The 20,622-nt window shown below is 51.2% G+C and overlaps 7 protein-coding genes across 7 annotated transcripts; 5 read left to right on the plus strand and 2 right to left on the minus strand.

Moving 5' to 3' along the window:
• Positions 1 to 276: 276 nt before the first annotated feature.
• On the plus strand, positions 277 to 3,561 carry RSP5 (NEDD4 family E3 ubiquitin-protein ligase; the record flags this gene model as incomplete). The annotated part of the gene is made up of 11 exons (XM_076632072.1): positions 277 to 302; positions 365 to 387; positions 621 to 727; positions 799 to 814; positions 882 to 1,037; positions 1,101 to 2,392; positions 2,455 to 2,681; positions 2,739 to 2,997; positions 3,061 to 3,144; positions 3,208 to 3,440; positions 3,504 to 3,561. The coding sequence occupies 11 exons, from the start codon at positions 277 to 279 to the stop codon at positions 3,559 to 3,561; spliced, it is 2,481 nt and encodes an 826-aa protein (XP_076487996.1).
• A 941-nt stretch (positions 3,562 to 4,502) lies between these two features.
• On the plus strand, positions 4,503 to 8,249 carry JCM6883_004955 (uncharacterized protein; the record flags this gene model as incomplete). The annotated part of the gene is made up of 3 exons (XM_076632073.1): positions 4,503 to 5,173; positions 5,249 to 7,023; positions 7,093 to 8,249. 3 exons carry the CDS (start codon positions 4,503 to 4,505, stop codon positions 8,247 to 8,249), a joined length of 3,603 nt encoding a protein of 1,200 aa, XP_076487997.1.
• A 614-nt stretch (positions 8,250 to 8,863) lies between these two features.
• Positions 8,864 to 10,209, minus strand: OTU1 (ubiquitin-specific protease OTU1; the record flags this gene model as incomplete). The annotated part of the gene is made up of 6 exons (XM_076632074.1): positions 8,864 to 9,144; positions 9,213 to 9,403; positions 9,465 to 9,610; positions 9,675 to 9,955; positions 10,013 to 10,119; positions 10,190 to 10,209. The coding sequence occupies 6 exons, from the start codon at positions 10,207 to 10,209 to the stop codon at positions 8,864 to 8,866; spliced, it is 1,026 nt and encodes a 341-aa protein (XP_076487998.1).
• A 133-nt stretch (positions 10,210 to 10,342) lies between these two features.
• JCM6883_004957 (uncharacterized protein) lies at positions 10,343 to 15,630 on the plus strand (the record flags this gene model as incomplete). Its single annotated transcript, XM_076632075.1, has 23 exons — positions 10,343 to 10,814; positions 10,880 to 10,968; positions 11,027 to 11,065; positions 11,128 to 11,199; positions 11,260 to 11,496; positions 11,560 to 11,655; positions 11,726 to 11,793; positions 11,858 to 11,927; positions 11,993 to 12,222; positions 12,282 to 12,455; positions 12,519 to 12,541; positions 12,613 to 12,748; positions 12,814 to 12,898; positions 12,970 to 13,401; positions 13,472 to 13,571; positions 13,639 to 13,743; positions 13,804 to 13,949; positions 14,015 to 14,155; positions 14,224 to 14,320; positions 14,388 to 14,676; positions 14,741 to 14,823; positions 14,889 to 15,064; positions 15,127 to 15,630. The coding sequence occupies 23 exons, from the start codon at positions 10,343 to 10,345 to the stop codon at positions 15,628 to 15,630; spliced, it is 3,864 nt and encodes a 1,287-aa protein (XP_076487999.1).
• Positions 15,631 to 15,904: 274 nt separating this feature from the next.
• Positions 15,905 to 16,387, minus strand: JCM6883_004958 (uncharacterized protein; the record flags this gene model as incomplete). The annotated part of the gene is made up of 1 exon (XM_076632076.1): positions 15,905 to 16,387. One exon carries the CDS (start codon positions 16,385 to 16,387, stop codon positions 15,905 to 15,907), a length of 483 nt encoding a protein of 160 aa, XP_076488000.1.
• Positions 16,388 to 16,567: 180 nt separating this feature from the next.
• On the plus strand, positions 16,568 to 17,814 carry ATP12 (ATP synthase complex assembly protein ATP12; the record flags this gene model as incomplete). The annotated part of the gene is made up of 7 exons (XM_076632077.1): positions 16,568 to 16,691; positions 16,756 to 16,815; positions 16,878 to 17,029; positions 17,091 to 17,191; positions 17,263 to 17,456; positions 17,520 to 17,663; positions 17,732 to 17,814. The coding sequence occupies 7 exons, from the start codon at positions 16,568 to 16,570 to the stop codon at positions 17,812 to 17,814; spliced, it is 858 nt and encodes a 285-aa protein (XP_076488001.1).
• A 491-nt stretch (positions 17,815 to 18,305) lies between these two features.
• Positions 18,306 to 19,881, plus strand: JCM6883_004960 (uncharacterized protein; the record flags this gene model as incomplete). The annotated part of the gene is made up of 4 exons (XM_076632078.1): positions 18,306 to 18,580; positions 18,657 to 19,449; positions 19,575 to 19,773; positions 19,847 to 19,881. 4 exons carry the CDS (start codon positions 18,306 to 18,308, stop codon positions 19,879 to 19,881), a joined length of 1,302 nt encoding a protein of 433 aa, XP_076488002.1.
• Positions 19,882 to 20,622: the final 741 nt, after the last annotated feature.

The following is a 20,622-nucleotide window of genomic DNA, read 5'->3' on the forward strand; positions in this document are numbered from 1 at the left end:
CGACGAGACCCGAACACACGGAATAAGGGGCAGGCATACGTTTCGAGTAGCATCCTAGTCTGGTAATCCACGATTGACGCGCGAAACGAAAGTGACAAAGCCGAAAACGAAAGTCGTGCGAGGATTCTGAATCTCCCTTTGACTTCGAACCTCCACCGACCGATTCGACGCAACTCCCGCAGAGCTCAGCGAACCTCACAGGACTACCTAGAAGCAAGCAGACAGGTCTCCTCAGACTCGAATCTCCTTCTCTCTTCAAACGACCTCATCGCCCAAATGGCTAGTGTCGGCAATCCTGATCGGTAAGCACTCTTACCGCTCTCCCTCTACCATACGATGGATGCTGATACTCTCATCCATACAGTACTCGAAAGGTCCGAGTCACGGGTAAGTCTTTCCTCGTCTCATCCTCCTAGTTTCCCTTCGAGTTCTCCTAGAATCGGAACTCCTTCAGACGATGCTGGAACGGTATCAGGATCGACAGAGGCGGATCACAACTCTCTCGAGTCATAGGCTTCGTCGCGGATCGTTGATCTCCAGCAGCCGACCTCTGACCGAGACGTCAATCTCTTTCGAACATCACTAATCGATCTTCGTTATTGCTATCGCCTATGTTACAGTCGTCGCTGCCGACTCTCTAGCGAAACGCGATGTATTCAGGTTACCCGATCCTTTCGCGGTCGTCACAGTTGACGGAGAACAAACGAATACGACTACCGCTATCAAGGTGAGTCTTCCTCTCTATCACGAGCCACCGTGTTGTTAAGGAGAGACTCACATTCTTCTTCGGATGATTAGAAAACCTTGAACCCTTGTTCGTTCGGAGAAATTATTCAGAAATCAGTTTGAAGCTGACTTTATTCTCTTCACCCTACGAACAGATTGGAACGAATCATTCGACGTCGATGTCAAGGATGGAAGTATCCTCACAGTACAGATCTTTGACCAGAAAAAGTTCAAGAAGAAGGATCAAGGTTTCTTAGGAGTTATCAACGTCCCAGTCGCTCAAGCGGTTGACCTTGATCTGGGTGGTGAAGGTGAGCTTATCTCTTACCGTCTATGCATTCGTGAGGCTCATAGACCGGCCGACGTTCTGTTAGATACGCTCACTCGAGACCTGAAACGGTCGAACGATCAACTCGTCGTGCACGGAAAACTCATTGTCCATCTCAGCACGAACGTCAACGGTGCTCCTCGTACTCCCACGACTGCTCCGATCACGGCGGCATCTTCCGCTCAATCCTCTTCGACTCCCAGCGCCTCATCATCAGCCCTCGCGACAAACCCTTCAAGTTCGACCGCGAACTCAAGCAGCGCCCCGGCTTCTCCTCGACCAGAAGCAGTCACTTCGTCATCATCCACCTCGACTCCTTCGACTGCTCCTCCGAACGCGAGTGCCGAATCTCACCCGAACGCGAGTTCTTCTTCGACCCGAGAATTCAATGCTCGCGAAGATCAATACGGTCCTCTCCCTCCCGGTTGGGAACGTCGAGTCGATCACCTCGGTCGAACTTACTACGTCGATCATACGACTCGAACGACGACTTGGGCTCGTCCGGCTCGAAGTAACGGAACCGCGGCTCCGAGTCCTTCAGGAGGAAACGCTCCCGCTTCGAGTCAAAGTAGTGCCGCTCGAACTGGAGGAGGAGCTCGAACGACTGCCGATGAATTCTTGGGTGCGACGGAGGGAGGAGGAAACACTCCAACGGGAACGAACACGCCGGGAACGGCCAGCAATTCAACGACACCTTCGGCGGCAGGAGCGACAGGAGCTCAAGCTGCGAGTGGAACAACGACTCAAGGTTCAGGACCTCTACCTGCTGGTTGGGAACAAAGGTTCACGCCTGAAGGAAGGCCTTACTTCGTCGATCACAACACTCGAACGACTACCTGGGTTGATCCCCGTCGACAGCAACTTTTGCGAGTCATGGGCCCGAACGGAAACAATCTCACGGTTCAACCTCAATCTGTCTCTCAACTCGGTCCTCTCCCCTCAGGATGGGAAATGCGACTCACTTCGACCGCTCGAGTCTATTTCGTCGATCACAACACGAAAACTACGACTTGGGACGACCCTCGACTCCCTTCTTCGCTCGATCAGAACGTTCCTCAATACAAACGAGACTTCCATCGCAAACTCATCTACTTCCGATCTCAACCCGCTCTTCGTCCTTCTCCCGGACAATGTCACGTCAAGGTTCGTCGAAGTCACATCTTCGAAGATTCGTATGCCGAGATTATGCGTCAAACTCCGAACGACCTCAAGAAACGTCTCATGATCAAATTCGATGGAGAAGACGGTCTCGATTACGGAGGATTGTCTCGAGAATTCTTCTTCCTCCTCTCTCACGAAATGTTCAACCCTTTCTACTGTCTCTTCGAGTACTCTGCTGTACGTCTCTCTTTCCTCTTAGCGAGTCGACTGTGGCTGATTCGATCATGTTTCACGTACAGCACGACAACTACACCCTTCAAATCAACCCCAACTCTTCGATCAATCCTGAACATTTGAACTACTTCAAATTCATCGGTCGAGTCTTGTCCCTCGCCGTCTTCCACCGTCGATTCCTCGACGCCTACTTCATCACGGCGTTGTACAAGATGGTCCTCAAGAAGAAGATTGTTCTCGCCGATATGGAAAGTGTCGATGCTGAAGTTTTCCGATCTCTCACTTGGATCCTGTGAGCTCAATCTTCTAATCGCCTATACCGCCTCGACTGACCTTTCTACGATTGTAGCGAAAACGATATCGAGGACGTCATCGAAAACACTTTCTCAGCAGAAGACGATCGATTCGGAGAAACGATCACGGTCGATTTGAAACCCGGAGGACAAGATGTTGCGGTCACGAACGAGAACAAAGCTGAATACGTACAGCTTCTCGTCGAATGGAGGGTGCAGAGACGAGTCGAAGATCAGTTCAAGGCGTTCTTGAGTGGATTCAACGAGTTGATTCCTCAAGAATTGATCAACGTCTTCGATGAACGAGAACTTGAGGTGAGTATCCTCGTATCTTCTTTGTGGGATTAATTCGCTGACGAGCGTTTCTCTCTCTGATAGCTCCTCATTGGTGGTATGTCCGAGATTGACGTTGACGACTGGATGAAACACACCGATTACCGTGGATATCAACAAGGCGATGAGGTGAGCTTCCTTCTCCCTAGCACTACCTCCTTGCTCTCTGTCTGACCTCTATCTGTCGTCAAGGTCGTTCAATGGTTCTGGAAAGCAGTCAAAGGATGGCCCGCCGAGAAGAAATCTCGACTGTTACAATTCGCAACTGGAACGAGTCGAATCCCGGTCAACGGATTCAAAGACTTGCAAGGCTCGGACGGTCCTCGACGCTTCACGCTAGAAAAGTCGGGTGAGATTACTCAACTGCCGAAAAGTCATACCTGTTTCAATCGTCTCGATTTACCTCCTTATCCGAACTTTGAAACGTAAAAATTCGTCTCTCTTTCCTCCTCAATTGAGAACAAGATGCTGACACTCAGTTGAAACAGTCTCGAATCGAAACTCGCTTTCGCCGTCGAGAATACCCTCGGATTCGGTCAAGAGTAGAAACGAGAACTCGACTCCTTCCCTCTCTCTCAATCTATGGACGCTCTCCCTCGACTCTCCACCCATTCTGTCACCTCTACATGCGCTCATTCTCGAATGCTCATCCCGTGTATTTCTACCCTCTCTTTCCATCTGTTCTCTCTCATCTTTTAACCTACTCTCGCTTCGTCACCACTTTCTTGATGTGCTTTCTTCTACCTTTTCCCATTCGTCTTTACATGTTATGCAACCATCTCCCTTTTCGCTTTCATCCTTCTATGAGGCGGGCACGAATGGTCGCCGGTTTGGGAGTCGGAAGTCAGGAGTCTTGGAGCTTTTTCCGTTTCGCGCTCCTAGTTATTTCGTTCGCCATCTTGCCAAACGTCGACGGTCTCGACGTCTTTACCGCTGTCAGGGATGACAATTTGGTTCGCTTCCGAGCTTTGATTTTCGAATTCATGCGCACGGAATGAAATCGAAACCTTGGAGAAGAAGCTCGCTCTCCGTTCTCACATAACCTAACGCATTGTTCAGACGAGCTTCAGTAGGCGTAGAGAGTCTCTTCGTAGCGCTGGACGAGGGTGGTCAGTCAAGGGTCTGCTCGAGGTGTTCAAGCTGACCTTGCAATTCTTGCGAAGAGCTCGACAGTCGAAAAGTTTTCTCGTCAAAGTGCTCCTCTGCTGCGGACACGGAATCGACTTTGACAATTTGGGGGCCGAGGCCAGAAACGTCCACCTCCTCTCTTCCTTTTTTGTTCGTCCTCTTCGACTCTAATCTTTCTACTCAATGGCTGTCTGCCTCCGACTGGACTAAAGACAGCCTACATCCAGCAACCTACACGACTATCCGAATCAACCGAGCCACCTTCGACAGGTTTTACAAGACTAGCGTCTCTCAATTCTCCCTCGATCGACTCGGATCGGGTTCCTTCCTTTCTCCCGCTTCATCCGGCGTTCTCTGTTATGGTGCAGGCAGGAGACCGGGGGAAGAATGCAAGCTCACCAGCGAACCGAAGGTCCGGAAATTCAGTGACGACCAAGGCTCTCGGAGGCGATGCAAGGGGACGAGAAGAAGGGAAAGAAAGGGTCACGAAATCGAGTAGAGGGAGGCCAACCGGGAACAGGGCGGCTAGGGGAGGATCTCCAGCGAGTGTAACAGGTTCGAATGGAGTGGATCCGGTCTTCAGCCGACACACACCGAAGCACGAATTCAATTCCTCCGTTTCTCAGCAGCAAGTTCCCCCTCCTCCTCCTCTTTCCGAATCTCCTCTACCAGAAATCCCTTCGAACGCCATGTCCATCTCAGCTCCCTCATCCATCCCTTTCGACTCCTCTTCTTCTTCGACCCCCTTCGCAACGAAACCTTCCGGTCCACTTCCGCGCATCCCGGTATTCCCTCTCGTCGACTCCTACGTCCCAGACCCGAAATCGACAGATCGACGTCACCCTCGACAACTCGTCCCAGAAGATCTCGGCTTCCCAACCTCGCAGATGACAGGCAAAATTCGAAAAGAAGATCTCGACGATCGATTACTCATGGCTACCTGCGCCGTCATGCACGATCACCAGAACAGAGCATTGTGTCCGAAAGAAGTCGCAGAGGTCATGCTCGAACGAGGTTGGCTCAAGAATGCGTAAGTCTCGTGGTTTTCAGTTTCGCGGTTTTTCTTCGATTTACTGACCCTCTCTCTCTCTTTGTCACCCCGCAGTGGAACTTCCCCTTTCGCTCACGTCTCGACCTGCATTCGTGCTCACATCGCCCGAGCCTCAAGCGCGAATCCTCCATACCTCCCTCTCTTAATCCCTTTCGAACTCGTCGGAGCGCTTACGGTTGAAGAAATCCGAGCTGTCGGTCTCCACGCCGAGCAAAGGCCAGCGGTGAAACGTGGAACGTTGTGGTATCTCAATCCTCGAGTCTTTGGACCTGGGATTGGAGCGGATGACCCGTTCGTCCGATGTCGGAAAGAGGTCGGAATGGCAGGAAGCGATCGTGAAGGAGTTTACGTTCGAGGTCTCGTACCGCTGCACTCAGGTCACTCGAGCGTGCCTTCACCCGGGTTACGATTGAGCTCGACGTTGTACATCAGTAACGGAGCCGAGGACGAAGGAGACGAAGAAGGGATGGGACGAGGGAAACGCAAACGAAGGGCTTCGAGCGCGATGATGGCCGCCATGTCAACCTCTGGCGAATCCCCTTCTGGAATCCCTCATCCACCACCGACTGCGAACGCCCCTGCTCCATCTCCGGCTCCGATTTCGAATCCTTCGATCGCCTCTGCCTCTCCCGTTCCGATTCCCTCTGCGAAACCTCTTCCATCTCTCCTCCAGCAAACTCCGAACAACTCGACCCCGACTCGTCGCAACGCCGCTTTTGGTGCTTCTTCGGCCCCCGTCCGTAGTTCTCTCCCGAAACTCAAACTTCGCCTGACCGCTCTCGAAGAAGTTGAATCAGACGTTGTCGACTCGGACGGACACACTGGAGAAGCTGCCGCTCGACGCAAGAAGAACAAGAAGAAGATTAGACGAGCTGGTAGTGAAGGAGTCAGTCGTTCCGGGAGTGTCGAACCGACAATTCTCGAAGGAGGAGGAAGAGGAGAAGGAATCCCTCGCTCTCGCTCTTCGACTTTTTCTGCCACTTCTTCTGCCGCACTCCTCGCTCAATCACTACTCGCAGCATCGACTTCAACCCCGAATCCCACTTCATACGCAGCGACTGCGATTCCTCCCCCTTCGAATCCAGTCGTTTCACCCGACGAACTTTCCCTCTCAAACGCCCCAGTGAACCTCTCCTTCCCTCGTCCGACATCTCTACCCGCTACCCCCGCCCTCCACGTCTCGATGTCGGCTCCAAATATCTTCTCGCATCATTTCGCAGCGGCTTCTTCCCCCGTCGACCTCATGGATCAAGACTCGTCTTCCGACACCGCGAAGAACACACCGGTCTCGGCGAATCCTCTCGAAAGTATCGCTTCGCCTCCTCGATCCGATTCAGCCGACGAGGAAGATTTCCATGAAGCGATGTTGCGAGGAGACGATTTCGATTTCGAATGGGGAGTCGATTCTTACACGACTGGAAGTAGTTCGATCATCAGTGTCGCGAATAACAACAATAACGACAAGGAAGGATCGATTCAACCGCAAAACGGCGACCTCACTCTCCCTCTTCAGTCGTCGAAACAGCGAAACAAAGTACCTCCTTTCGGCGATGAGTCCGCCCTCCTAGACGATTCGACAATCGATACTCCGGCGACAACTCCCCGGAACCCGGACGAAATGGACCACGAGGACACGGAAGAGAAAGAAACGCACGTGAAGAAGGTCGAAGCCGATGAAAAAGACGAAGGTCCGCTCGGAAAGATCTCAAGAGTCGGAATGCAAGCCACTCTCTGCGGAGCGATGGAACACGGCAAGGAGAGGGTGGAAGATGACGAAGACGAGGTGGTCTTGATCGAGAAGGAATCGTCGAGCAAACCAGACGTTTCTCGTGAGTTTTCACTCAAGTTTCGATCGGCCCTCATGGTATGATCGCTGACACTCGATCCTGTTCATTCAGCTCCGACCACGACTCTCGACTCGTTCACTCATGAGACACCGGCTCGTCGAAGACAACCTTCTGCTCTCCGCACGCCTTCGGACGCCCTCGGAGTTACTGCTCCTCTCCCTTCGCCGCTACCCCTCGATCTCCCCTCGATGCTTCCTCTCACCTTTCCTGCGAACGAGTTCGATTTCGTAGGACTCGAGGAGGACGATTTCCTCCGTTCATCGTCGGTCGATCACGCCGATTCTGCCGACGACGAGGGAGATGAGGACGACCGAGAGGAGGAAGAGGAGGACGACATGGTTACTGTGAAAGTCGAAGACGACTACTCGCATTTCACGAACCTTTCTCACCCTTCCTCCCGCGCCTCTTCGATTTTCCCCCTCGACGCTTTCGATCGCGAATTACTCCTCCGCGCTACCTCGACCGGAGCGAGTTCGAACTCGTCTGAAGGTTCCGACTCTTTCGACCCTCACCTCGTCGTCTCGTCTTCCCTCCTCGCGACTGGACTCCCCGTTCCTCAACAAGCTCCTTCGCCTCCCGAAGCGACCGAATGGAGCATGAACGTTGATTTCGAGGAACTCGATGGTGAACTCGGTACGCACGTGGATCTCCTTGGTCCTGAATCAATCGGTCTTGAAGAACTCGATCTCGCATGGGCTGGAGAAGAAGACGAAGAGCAAGAATTAGACAACGATCGAATCCTTCTCGCTTCGCCGAAGAACCGCGAGAACTACCTTTCACCCCTTCCTGGATCCTCGACAATCGCTTCCGCGAGCAATACTTTCCTCACTGGATCTTCGACTCCTCGATTTACGACCGCTCTACCTTCGCCTCTCATTCGACGACCTTCCTTGATGGGAGATCTCGGGAAGGGGAAACCCACCGTCGCGACAACCGATCAAGACGACGGAGCTTCAGTCGCGGAGACTTCACCGCCGAGGAGAACGTCAGGAAGAAAACTGAGTAAAACTCTCAAAGCCCAGGAGGAACAGGAGGAGAACGCGATCGAGAAGGTACAGTCTAACGAGAAGGAGGAGGAAAAGATGGTGGAAGGTGACGGAGAGGAGACGGAGGGTGTACGACGATCGGCGAGACAGTCGAAGAGTGTTTTAGCGTCTCCGAGGAAATCGACACGAAGGTCGACGGCAGCAGCAGCAGGATCGAAATAGGAAGAATGACGATCGGTAGTTGGACGTGATTAGATATCACACGAAAGACCCAAGGCTGTTGTACAAATTCTCTCCCATTTATCATTCCTTCCCTCTCTCTTCTCTCTCCTCTCTCTCTCTCTTGGGTTTTCCGTCTTGGCTTTGAAGGAGGGTATATACTGTAGACTTGCTTCCCTACTGCTCATTTCTCTGGGTGTACATACTTTTGTCGTGAGTTTCCCTTTCCCTTTCTCTCCTCCATTCGCGCCGATCCTGACTTACGATTTCTCGCTTCGTCGACAGTACTCCTCTTTCCTACTCTATACGAATGTCTCTCCTTTACACCCTTGCTTGCCATCACCACTCCAGCCTCTTTTACACCCCTATCTATTTACTTCGCACGATCGATCACTCAAACTCAGCAGCAGTAGTTCTTTATCTCTAGACATTTCCGAAGTCCCTCCACAGAAGAGGAAACTTCCTTTTTACTACATTCGATTCGAAATCGAAGATTGAAACCTGAATAAGAAAGAAGTACTTATGTATCCCCCTCGTTTTCAGACTGAGTGCGACGAGAGAGGAAATGCATAACGATAAATGATTGCAAAAGAGACCTTGATACCAAAGGATGCAGTCTAGTCGTCATATTCACCGAATCGTTGATGTCCTGTCTGACTCGCGTGCTGCCTCGCTTCCTTCTCTCCAACGATCGCCTCTCGACACACCTCGCATCGTAGGCTGAACGTCGCCGTGTCTGTGTAGCTGTGATTCTTCCTCAAGACTCCGACGAGCTGTGTCGCCGCAGAAAGCGTCGTCGGTTCGACAGGGAGAGGGAAGATCGTCGTGTCGAAAGAGAGGTCAGGCGGGAAAGGAGCGGAAGAGGGAGGCGCGAAGGAGAACGTCAAGGCATCGTAGTCTGCTCACGAAGACTCTCAAGGTCAGCACCGGGTCTATCCTGCGGAAGAGTGAAGGAGAGGAGCTCACGAATGCCAGAATAAACGATGAAAACACAATTTTGAAACCCATTTCCCTCACCAAACTTGTCTGTTCGTCCAGTCTGAACATCGATCGACCAAATTTCTGACTGAAAGTGTGTCGAAAAGATCGATAACTCGATAGCTCCTCCCCAACTTTTCGGCGAAAGAATCGTTTCAATGTAATCTTTCGGCGGTCGCCTATGTCGAGCTCAGGTCAGGTTACTCAAACGTCCAGAGCTTCAGAGAGAGGAACACATACCCTAGCATGACCTCGGAATAGGTGACTGGATCAGCGCGGATTGCATCTGCGACGATTTCTCGAAGGCTGGAAGGATTTGGCGGTGAGGAAGGGTTGAAGACTAGCGAAACCGCGGTAAAGAGACAGGAGTTATCATCCGGTACAACCTGGAGGAAGGAGGTTTTGTAGTGAGCCACAGGTCATCGTGGAGAGAACGAGGGGAGCACTGACTCGTAAAACCAAGAAACCTCCGTCAACCTCGACGAATTGAGGAGAGCTCGACGATGCTCCTGATGACGCTACAGGCTGGCGTGGTAGTGAGGGTGCTGGAGAAGGTACTGGAGAGTTGACAACCGGCGGCGGAGGAGCGGTCGAGCTGGACGAGCTTTTCGGATTCTGAGCTGCTGATTGAGCGACGATGATGGAGTCTCCGCTCCTGATACCGAGCGATGAGAGAGACGTCTCTGGTGATGTATCGGTAGCAAATGGCTTGGGAGGGAACCCCGTACGAACTGGATGAGACGAATTCAGTGAACTTCGAATTTCGATGGCGAAGCGAAGGAACTCACGATCTTGTTCAGCCGGAACAATCGAGGTGAGTTCAGCAATCTTGTTTCGTAGATCTTGCAGTGTTGCAGTATCCTCCAGAGAGCAGGACGAAGGGCCATTCGGAGACCTGTTGAACGAAGACGACAAGTCGGCGTCAGCATCGAATGACGCGCTGCAGAAGGTGCTTCAGTACGCGCCTGATTCTCAAGGTTATCATCGCTGTTAGGTCGAATGGGTAGAGTGAAGATTCGGAGATGAGAGGCGCGAGAGTTCGGAAGTCGATGGCAGCTTCATCAAATTTCGCCTCTTTCTCTCTCCCACCTCACTCTGATCGGCTAAAGTCACTCTCAATGCCTCCGAAGAAGCGTCAGAAACCTACAGTGACGATCCACTCGGGATACGTCGACTCGTTACCCGAGACACTCTCAACTTCTTCGACGACTCCCGACCAGCTCTCTCAAGACCAGCTCTCGAGGGCTTACGGTCTAGCTCCACCTCGCAAGAATGCAACACCTCAAGCAGTAGATCTCCTCCGAGGTTGCACGCCAAGGTGGAAACATGAAGCTCAAGCGGACAAATCTTCAGAAAAGTCGAAACCCGAAGTGATCAGCTTACCTGAGACGGACGACGATGAGGACGAGATCAACATGCAGAAGACGAAAGTAGGACAGGTCAAGGCTAACGAGAAGGGAAAGGGGAAGGGGAAAGGAAAGGGGAAAGCAGTCGAAGTCGCTTTCAAACCTCGAGTTTGCTCAAGTGAGAACTGTAGCAACAACCCAAAGTGTTTGAATTGGTTGGGACAGGACAAGTGGGAGAATACGGGTCAGTTCTCATCCCTTCCCTGCTACTCTCGCTCAACCGGCTGATTCGGATTCGACTCCCGATAGCGCAAGCTTGGAAACAATATCGAAAATCAGCGGGACTCCCTCCAGATCCTGACAATGATCGAATCGAGAACATTCCCGTCGGTCTCAAGGTGAGCACCAGTCCTGTATCTCTGAACGAGCGCGCATTGATCTCATCGTTGTTTGCAGAACTTGGGTGCGACTTGCTACGTTAACTCTTTCCTCCAGGTTCGTTTCGGTCTGTCAACAGTCTTTGCCTGGATCTCGTATTGACTCATCACCGCTACTAGGTGTGGTTCCGTGACGCTCGCTTTCGTGACGGAGTTTACTCGTGTTTACCGCCTGCAAACGGGAATGTTCAAGTGAGTTTCTTCTCCTCTGCGTCTCGACACTTGTCAATCTGACGCAGTATGAGTGTTTAGAGCTCCCCTGTGTTCCAACTTCAAGTACTCTTCTCGTTCCTTCAAATCTCAAAACAAGCGATCTACGATCCCACTCCGCTCGTCAACTCTCTCAAGCTCGATCAAACCGAACAACAAGACGCTCAAGAGTTCTCGAAACTATTCCTCAGTCTCTTGGACCACGAGTTCAAGAAGCAAAGCTTGAGGAAGGAACAAGAAGGTGCCGCGATCAACGTTGGAAATCTCGTTGAAGAATTGGTGAATGCCCTCTTCCTCTCGATCTCCAGCCATGAGACTGATTTCCCCTGCTATGAGACTCAGTTCGAAGGAAGTATGATCTACGGTACTCGTTGTCGCACGTGCCGTCATGCGTCCGAACGACCTGCTTCTTTCCTCGAACTCGAAGTCAGCCTCACCGTCAGTTCTCTCCCCTATCTCGCTCTAGCTTCGTTCTCGCCCTGATATCTCCTCTGTGAACGGGTTTTAGAAAGACTGCAAGCTCGAAGATCGGATCAAACAGAGCTTACAAGATGAACAATTGACTGGCGATAACAAGTGAGCCCTTCTCTTCCATCAGACGGACTCTCGCAGTGAGCTGACCGGATCGAAAGCTTGACAGGTACCACTGCGAGAACTGTGACGCGAAACGAGACGCGACTCGATACTCTGAACTTCGAACTTTGCCTCCAGTCAGTCTCCAAATTCTCTCATCCAGTTCCCAGAATGCTCATCATCCTCGATTGTTGGTTCTCAGGTCCTTCATTTCTCCCTCCTACGCTTCACCTTTGACATGAAAGAGCTCACTCGAGCGAAGTCGCAACATGCAATCTCTTACCCTCTCGCTGTCGACATGGGTCAATACCTCCCCGTCAATCCTCAAACTGGACGAAAAGATCAAGTTTGGTACGATCTCAAGGGTGTGTTGATGCACAAAGGTGCGAGTGCTCATCACGGTCACTACGTTGCACAAGTTTACGACGAAACGCGAGTCTTTCCGACCGTTCGACTCTTTGAGTGAAGCTGACAATGATCACGGTTGACAGGCAAACGAAATGGTTCTTGTTCGACGACGAATCAGTCTCTGAAGTTGAAGATCTGAATGCGCCTGATGTGTACGATGAAGAAGAGGAAGATCCGGTCGTCGATCAGAAACAGAAAAAGAAGAAAGTCGTTGCGGCCAAAAACAAAGGATTCGTTCGAGATGCTCAAGGTCATGTGTGAGTTCTCTCTCTTCTCGACGTCCTCGTGAGTGGCCTAGACTGACAAGCTCGTGTTCACAGTCTACCGAAATCAAAAGATGCTTGTTCGTCCTCAAACTTGTTTCTCTTGCCTCTTCGTTCTCACAGATCAAGCTCACTGACATGGTTCTCTCAGACATGCTCGTCTACATCCGTCGACCCGATCCTTCCGTTCCGAAACCTGCCCAACCGAATCCTCCTCCTCTCGCTCGGTTCGAGGTGGAACGACTCGATCGTGTCTACCAGAAGGAAGTCGAGGAGTGGAAACAGACGTGAGTGAAGCCATTCGCTGTGATCGAGCGAGCATTGCCTGAAATGATCGGTTGTGACGTGATAGGACTGGAAACGCAAAGGAAGCGTTCAGAAAGTTACGCGAGGAGAAGAAATCGGTTTACAATAGCTGGGACGTTGTCGACGAGGAGGTGAGTCAACCTCCTTTCTAAACTCGATCGACATCCCAGTCGAGCTGATACACTGTCTCACTCTCACTCAGGAGGAAGCTTACTTGCTGGACAAAACCGCTCTCAAACGTTGGGTTGAATCAGGTCTCAAGCAGCCTCCTACTCCCAAGACGAACGGTCAAGAGAAGGAGAAATCAGAAGAAAAGGACCAGGACGTCAAAGCTGTCACGACCGAGTCGTCGAATGGAAAAGACGTCGAGATGAAAGAAGATCCAGCCCCATCGACCTCTGCTTCGACTTCAACCGATCACAAAGATCTACTCGACCCTTATCCGAATACGAATGGAGCGAAAGATCAACCTGCTCCGGAATCGAAAGAAAGTTCCCTCACTCCTCCCCCAGCTTCTCCCGAAAACGGCGCGAAAGCAATCGATCTTGTCAAGTCCATCGATAACTCGTCAATCGTATGCGTTCATGGACGCGCCAACCCTTCGAAAGCTGAACAGATGAAACGAGTCTCAAAAGTGAGTCTACAATCTTGCTCAGCCTCTATCCCTCAGACTTAGCTGAGTCCGCTTCGAACGCTTGCTCCAGACTGCTCTCGAAACTTTGAAACGATTCGGAGTCGACGTCGAACCTGAATTGATGACGGTGCGAGATTTCTGTCGAGAGTGCGTTGCCGGAATCGCCCTCGGTAAATTCTCTTCCTTCGACGTGTTTCTCCCCTCAACGATACTGATTCGGCCTTCACGAGTTTCTAGAATGCTACTATGCCACCTCTCACGAGATGTTGACCACTGAGTTCAGCGATTGCGTCTTGCAACCGAGCGACAATGTTTGTTACGTTTCAAAACCTTGGTTAAACGGTTAGTCTGCTTCTTCCTGCTGTATCAGAGATTATTTCTGAGTGATATCGCCACGGATAGACTGGAAGAAACAGAACCCAAAGATGCACTCGAAACTCACCGGAACCGATCCTTCCCCCGCCTCCGAACCTTACATCAAAGACGTGCTCTGCGAACACGGAGGTCTTGTCCCTGACATTAACAAGCGACAAATGGTGCCACTCAGAGTGAGCTCATAAACCTATCGTTCTCCTCCGAAAGAGACCGAAGCTGATCCCATTCGTTCTTTTAGGCTGCGCGAATCTTGCAACAGGAGTTCCCCGATTTCGACCCCGACTTCATGAACCCGGCTCCTTGTGACGTCTGCTCAGGTACTCAGAACTTGAACGAGTTTCAGCAGCAAGAAATGAGAACAATCCTCGCGAAAGAAAAGGTAAGTTTCTTTCGAGATTCGTGCTCGATAATCGCTCCCTCGCTGACTCGACGCGATCGATGTATCAGAAATTGATGAAATCTAACTGGAGTGGTCAAATGACCTTGGGAGGTACTCGTTTGCCGCTCTCTGAAGATCCTGATGCTCATTACGTGATTCCTCGAGGTGAGTACCCTCTTTCTCCTTGGCGATCTCAATGTTTCACTGACTTAATGTACATCTGTCGTGTTAGAATGGACGAAGAAATGGACTACCTGGAGCAAAACTACCGCGAAACAAGTACTCCCTTCTCGACCCGAAGCCATCTCGAACGATCAATTCCTCTGCAAACACGAACTTCTCTGCCTCGACTTGCCGAAAGAAGTCGAAACCGCCAAGACGATCTCGATCGCGACGAAAGACGAGTGGAAGTACTTCAAAGGGGCTTACCACGCTCGACCGGAAATCAGGATTTGGATCGATCGAGGTGCGACGGAACCTAGTAGTTCTCCTCCAGTCTGTCTCGTTTGCCTAGATGAGAAGTGAGCTCTTTCTCGCATGGTATACTGTGAGTACGACAGGCGCTGACGCTCTTCTCACGAACAGGAGGAAGAATTTCGAAACGACCAACATTTGGGTCAAAGTTCTCACCGATGCCGATTTCGACAAGCGAGGTGAACGTCGAGCCGGTAAGCTTCAGCGTGTTGTATCAATCGACAAAAATCTCCAACTGATCGGTCTCGAGTTTGTATAGATTCACCGCCTGCAGTCGTGAAACCCAAAGTCACTACTTCCGGTCAATCCATTGCGAACTTTTACGGAACGCCTCGAACCTCGCTCCGAAACGCGAATCGAGGAATGACGAATCGCAAGACGTTGAAGCCTATCCAGATGGACAAGAACGACAAGGTCAAAGATTTGAAACCCAGGGTGAGTCTCTTGTCGAGAAATATCCCCTTCTTCCTGACGGACCCGAACTTCTGTACGAGTAGATCGAAGAAGCTACGAACATCCCGATCATCTCTCAACGAATCTTCTACAACCTCCAAGAATTGGAGGGAACTCAATCAGTGCAAGAACTCGGATTGATCGGAGATGATACGATCGAAGTTTACGAAGTCACTTTCGACGAAGAGTTGGATTTGAGCAACCTCAAAGACGTCGATGCCAGTCAACTCGATCGTGGAGGCAGTGACAAGAAAGGCGGAAAGAAACGAGCTCGAGAAGAAGGATTCGGAGGAACTGGGTTGACGGGTTGGGATCGCGAGGAAGACGCGAGTGGGAACGGAAGTGGAGGAGCTGGTACTCCCCCTGAGGATGAAGCAAGTGGAAGTTCGCGAGCAGGCAAAAGGTCGAGGTCGAGCTCTCAAGCCGTTTCGAACGCGATGCAAATCGATCAGGACGACGCCGATACTACACTGCCTTGCCCCGGCTGTACCTACCTCAACAACGGAGCTTTGCTCGAATGTGAACTTTGTGGGACCTCGTTGATCTGAATGGGATAGTTCTAGTTTTGTTTCTTTGTTCCCTTGTTGTTGTACCTTACTCGTTCGCCTTTCGTTTACTTTAGATGTGCTTCTTCCTCGTTCTTTTCGCGTGATCCTTTGTCTCTTTCGTGCCCTTGCAACTCTCGCAACGTCGTCGTGTTTTTGCTTTCTCTCTCTCTCTCCCGATTTTGTAGTCCGACTCGAGTGAGTGGGTGAGATACATTGTAGAGTGGGGATGAACAAACTGCGGTGAAGATACTGATTGTGCGAGAATGAGAGGTTACTAAACAATCCTCCTCTGAACCTGAACCGGCTCGACTCCTCCTATCCGTCCAATATTATCGACCGGCGGCGCATTGTAAACGATCTGACTCTCGGTCCCCTTTCCCCCAAACGTTCCTCTTAGTCGTCCAAGGATTCCAGTGTGTAATGATGGAGATTGAGCGGGGACATCGAGGGGAGTAGAACGAGAAGGAGAGGCGATGTCCAGAGTTTGTCCTTTGAGCGCTTCACGATTCCTCCTCTCTTCCTCGATCGATATCGTATTCCTCCTCTGTTCCTCTGTAGGGGGTTGCAAGTCGGCAAAGTCGTCTTGCGCGACGGCTCGGATTGAGTAAAGGTATACCGAAAACATGAATCCCGATAATCCGAGTCCGACGATCGCATTACGAGTGCGGAAAGGTGCTCTGGCTCGCTTGAGTCCTTCAGATACGCCGTACCCTTTGGGGTGATAGGATTGTTTCGCTTCTCGGGTCGAGATCGACATGGTTCGCTGAATCGAGGAAAGAGAGGTCTCGGGTCAGCTCAAGCTTGTGGGGCCTGGTACAGAGTACAGCTGTGCTCACAATTGACTATGGGAGAAGTCGAGTGAAGCGAAAGGAACAGAAGAAAGTCCTCATCAAGAATTCCGAACTTCTTCAACTTCTTCCCCATCATCGCCTCGATCATGAGCATGCTTCGTTCGGCTCTACCAAAGCTGTCCTTACAATCTTGCACCCGATGCATCTCTACCACGGCCGCGAGGGCTTCTGCCTCTGCAGTCCCTCAACAAACCGAATCTCAATCTAAAAGTGCGTCCTTCACCTCTCTTCCTACACATTAGATTCGCAGGCTGACCATGATGGGTTCTCGTAGGGGCCGAGAAGATGATGAGACGGTTCTGGAAGACTGTCGCTCTTGAGAAACGACCCGAAGGTGAACTCGAACTTCTTGCTCTCCTCCTAGCTCGTGGAACTCATGCTCTCCTCCGATCCCAGATCAATACGCCGTACTCCTCGACAAGCGAACGTTAAAGACCCCCGGAGGACTTCCCTTGTTGATGCCGAAAGAGCGTTTACCGGTTACTGTACTAATCGCAGAAGAGTGGGAGAACCAGGTCGCGGTACTTAAGCCGCACACTCTACCTATGGTCAGTCTTACCCCTCTATGAGGATATTTAACTGTGAAGCTAACGCCCTCGGTCGACACAGACTTCAATCGTCAGTCGTGCTTTGGATGGATTGAACGAGAAACAGACGAGACAAGATGTAGTTGCGACTCTCCTCAAATACCTCGATACTGATACCGTTTGGTACGTCTTACTTGCCTCCGACGGCCTTCACACGTTTGGGCAGAGACTGACTCGCGACCGTGCTTCTCTAGTTTCCACGAAGATTTCCCGGATCGACTTGTGAAACTGCAAGAGGAGCACTGGGGACCCCTGCTGGACTGGGTTAGGAAGACTTTCGACGTTGAAGTCAGAGTTTACGAGGGAATCTTGAACACGAAGCAACCCGACGCGACCATCTTGAAATTGGGAAGTGTAGTTGCGGATTACGATATGTTCAAACTCGCTGGTAAGCCCTGTCTCTCCCTCTCTAACTGAGTGATAAGTTGCTCATCCCGCTTCGCGTCTACAGCTTTCGAACGAGCTGTGTTGGCATCGAAATCGTACTTGATCGCTCTTGGACTGGTCGAGGGATACTTCACCGTCGATGAAGCGGCTCAAGCTGCTCACGTCGAAGTACAGTCTCAAATCGATAGATGGGGTGAAGTAGAAGACAGTAAGCACAATGATCCCCCTATCTTTGCGACATCGAGAAAGTATGCTGACTTTCGCTGGGAAAAACAGCTCACGACGTTGATCATCAAGATGTTCGAGTGAGATTAGGTTCAGCTGCGTTGCTAGTCGCTACTCAACCTCAATTGGCTTGAGCTTGGTTCTTGTAATCTAAAGTTGATCAGCATTTGATTTGTCTTGAAGAAACGAGGTTGCCGTTTTCATTTCTCGTTGAACGAAACGGCTCTGAATCAGTAATCTTCCTCAAGTAAGCGTGCCTGTTCTGCATTCGCTAGCCTTCGCTTTGTATCGACGACGACGACGAAGAACAGCGACGACGACGACACAAAGCCAACACGCGAACGAAAGACCACTCAATGTATGCGAAAAGCTTCTCTCCTCTCTCTCCACTTCCTATCCGAAAACTCATCACTTCACCCTCATCCGGTTTGGCCAGCGCCGTTGCAGCTGAGCTCACCTATATACTGTCATTCAGTCTTCATCGCTCTCGCCCAACCCAGGCGGCAACGCCAGGAGGAGGGTTTCAGTGACTTCCCTCTCGACGGGCGTCTCCACCGAAAGTCCTGGACTTCGTTCGACTGCCGCCTTTTCGAATACGACTGCACGATCCCGAACCCCTCTCGGCATGCTGGAGAATGAACAAGGTCCCGGAGCGGGATTCACCTCATCAACCAACTCGCCATTACTTGGCTTTCCCTCGACAGCCAAGAGCAGTCCAAGGCCACCAATAGAGAGAGTCACGAGGAGTGGATTCTTATACCGGAGTAAGAGCTTGGCGGGAGAGGGAAAGGGGAAAACAGGATTGGGCAACAAATTGCTCCGAAGAGGGGAACTCTCGAAACTACGGATAGGCGGAATCATTGCAGGCGTGGTTCTGGGATGGCTAGTAATCAACAGAATGTACGTCGTGCTCTTCTCTCTAGCAGGAGGAAGAAACGCAATTGACTGATTCCAGGTTTCGTTTTCTTTTTCGCAGACTCTTCCTCACTTCGACTCCTCTCGTCCCGTGTAACGCTTTTCAAGTGCCCGGACGACTCATCATGAACCTCACTTCCCCTCTCCACACTCTATGGCTACCTCTGAATCCGAAGAAATGCCCTCCTCTTCCACCTTACCTCCCTGCTCTCTGGCAACTCACTCACGGTCCCGATCGCAAATACCCTACTTATCCCTCCAGCACTTTCCCCGAAGAATATTTCTCGTTATCCTCTGAGCCTCTTCCATCTGCCCTTCATCCTCTCGTTCACCCTCCACGATCAAGCTCGAATCCAAAAACCGATCCCATCGCATTCCTTCGCAAGAAACGGCTTGAACATCCTCCTACAGTCCTCGTACTCGGCGATTCAGTCGATCGAAACGGATTGGTTCACTTCTGTCAGTTGTTCAAGCGCAACGTGACGATTTCGCACTATCACGATATTTCGGCACATCCTCCTGGACCCTATCCTCCCGATTTGACTCGTGGACACGGGCCCAAGTTCGACGGATGGGATCAGAGGGGCTTGATGCACATGTGCGAGATCCCGTTCTTCGATCCGAAGAACCCTCAACGGGAAGCAACAGGAGGACCGATCGCGATGAGGGTTATCAACGGGTTTCATTACGGGATGGACGAGTTGGACGAGTTCAATACGCCGGATCATACTGATTGGCATGCGCCAGGGAAGATCGAGAAGAGGATCGATCAATTGGTCATGAAAGCGGTTGAACAGTTGGGAGGTCCGGATAAAATCGATCTTGTGCAGCTACATTCGGGGATGTGGGATCTCGTAAGTGGTAGTCTCGTCTTCTCATGCTGCACGTTCCTCGCCGGCGTTTCATAGCTCGCGGAACTCTTGAGAGAAACGCTCGACGAATCGCAAAGCTGACTCGTCTCGTTTCCCTCTATCGAAAGGCTTTATTCGGTATGCAAGACGACAAGCATCGATCACCTTTGACGACTCCTCTGAGCGCAGAACGACTCGCTTGGTGGCAAGAGCGGATACTACATACGATTTACCACGTTCGACAGAAGTTTCCGCGCGCGAAATTGATCTTTCGCAAGCTACATAGGACGGACGATGTAGAGCCTGGGACACAGTACATCACAAATCGTGAGTCTCGTTTCCGTGTATTTCGGGATACACGATGATCTGACTGACGAACGTCCCCTCTTTACAATCTCAGTGTACGTCTCTACTTCCCTCATCCTCCCCTTCTGAATCTGAAGGTCCCTCGCGGTATCGTGGCCTTTGCTAACAACCTAGGTCGACTGATAGACGAGTGAATCAAATCCGGCATCTTCAAGAGGCAATCGCTCGATCCGAAGGTTTGCCCATTTTCGGCGAGTGACTACTCTCTTGTTATGCCCTGCGTCTGTCAGCGTTACTGGTACTGACTACTGATCGCATCCACTAGACTTTGGTATCCCTCTCGAAGGTTACCAACTCTTTCAAGAAAAAGTTCATCCTTTGCTGATACCGGGCGGAGCTATCTACGCAACAAACCTGATACACCAACTCAGGCTCGCGTTGGAGTCAAAGTCAAATTGGAGGAGAGGATGGTTCTTCGATTCATAAGCGTCCTCGGAGGGAGTTCAGTTTGGTTTTATCCCACAAGGAAGTGTCGTTTAGTTCAGTCGCTCATCGGGATCGGTTCAGTACTCGCATTGCATTTCGGTCTTAGGGGTTCGTGAGGTGTGTAACATTGCTCGTCGTGAGTGCTCAATCGCTAGAGGACGGTCGAAGAGAGACGAATGCATCAGCGCTCGAATGATTTTCGATTCGCTCGCTTCCCTGTATTTCGAGTAGCCACCGACGAGGTTCGTCTGTCGCTATGCAGCGACGACCCTCGACATTACTGCGGGTCTTCAAGCTCGAGCTCGCTAGATGGGTGCGAGACGACCAATCTTGTTTTCACAATCTGCTTTATTTCGACCGAGGACAGGCAGTGTTTGCGTCCCA

This window comes from Sporobolomyces salmoneus (assembly GCF_050403485.1).
Source record: "Sporobolomyces salmoneus JCM6883 DNA, S_salmoneus_JCM6883_v1_ctg22, whole genome shotgun sequence".
Taxonomy (NCBI): Eukaryota; Fungi; Basidiomycota; class Microbotryomycetes; order Sporidiobolales; family Sporidiobolaceae; genus Sporobolomyces; species Sporobolomyces salmoneus.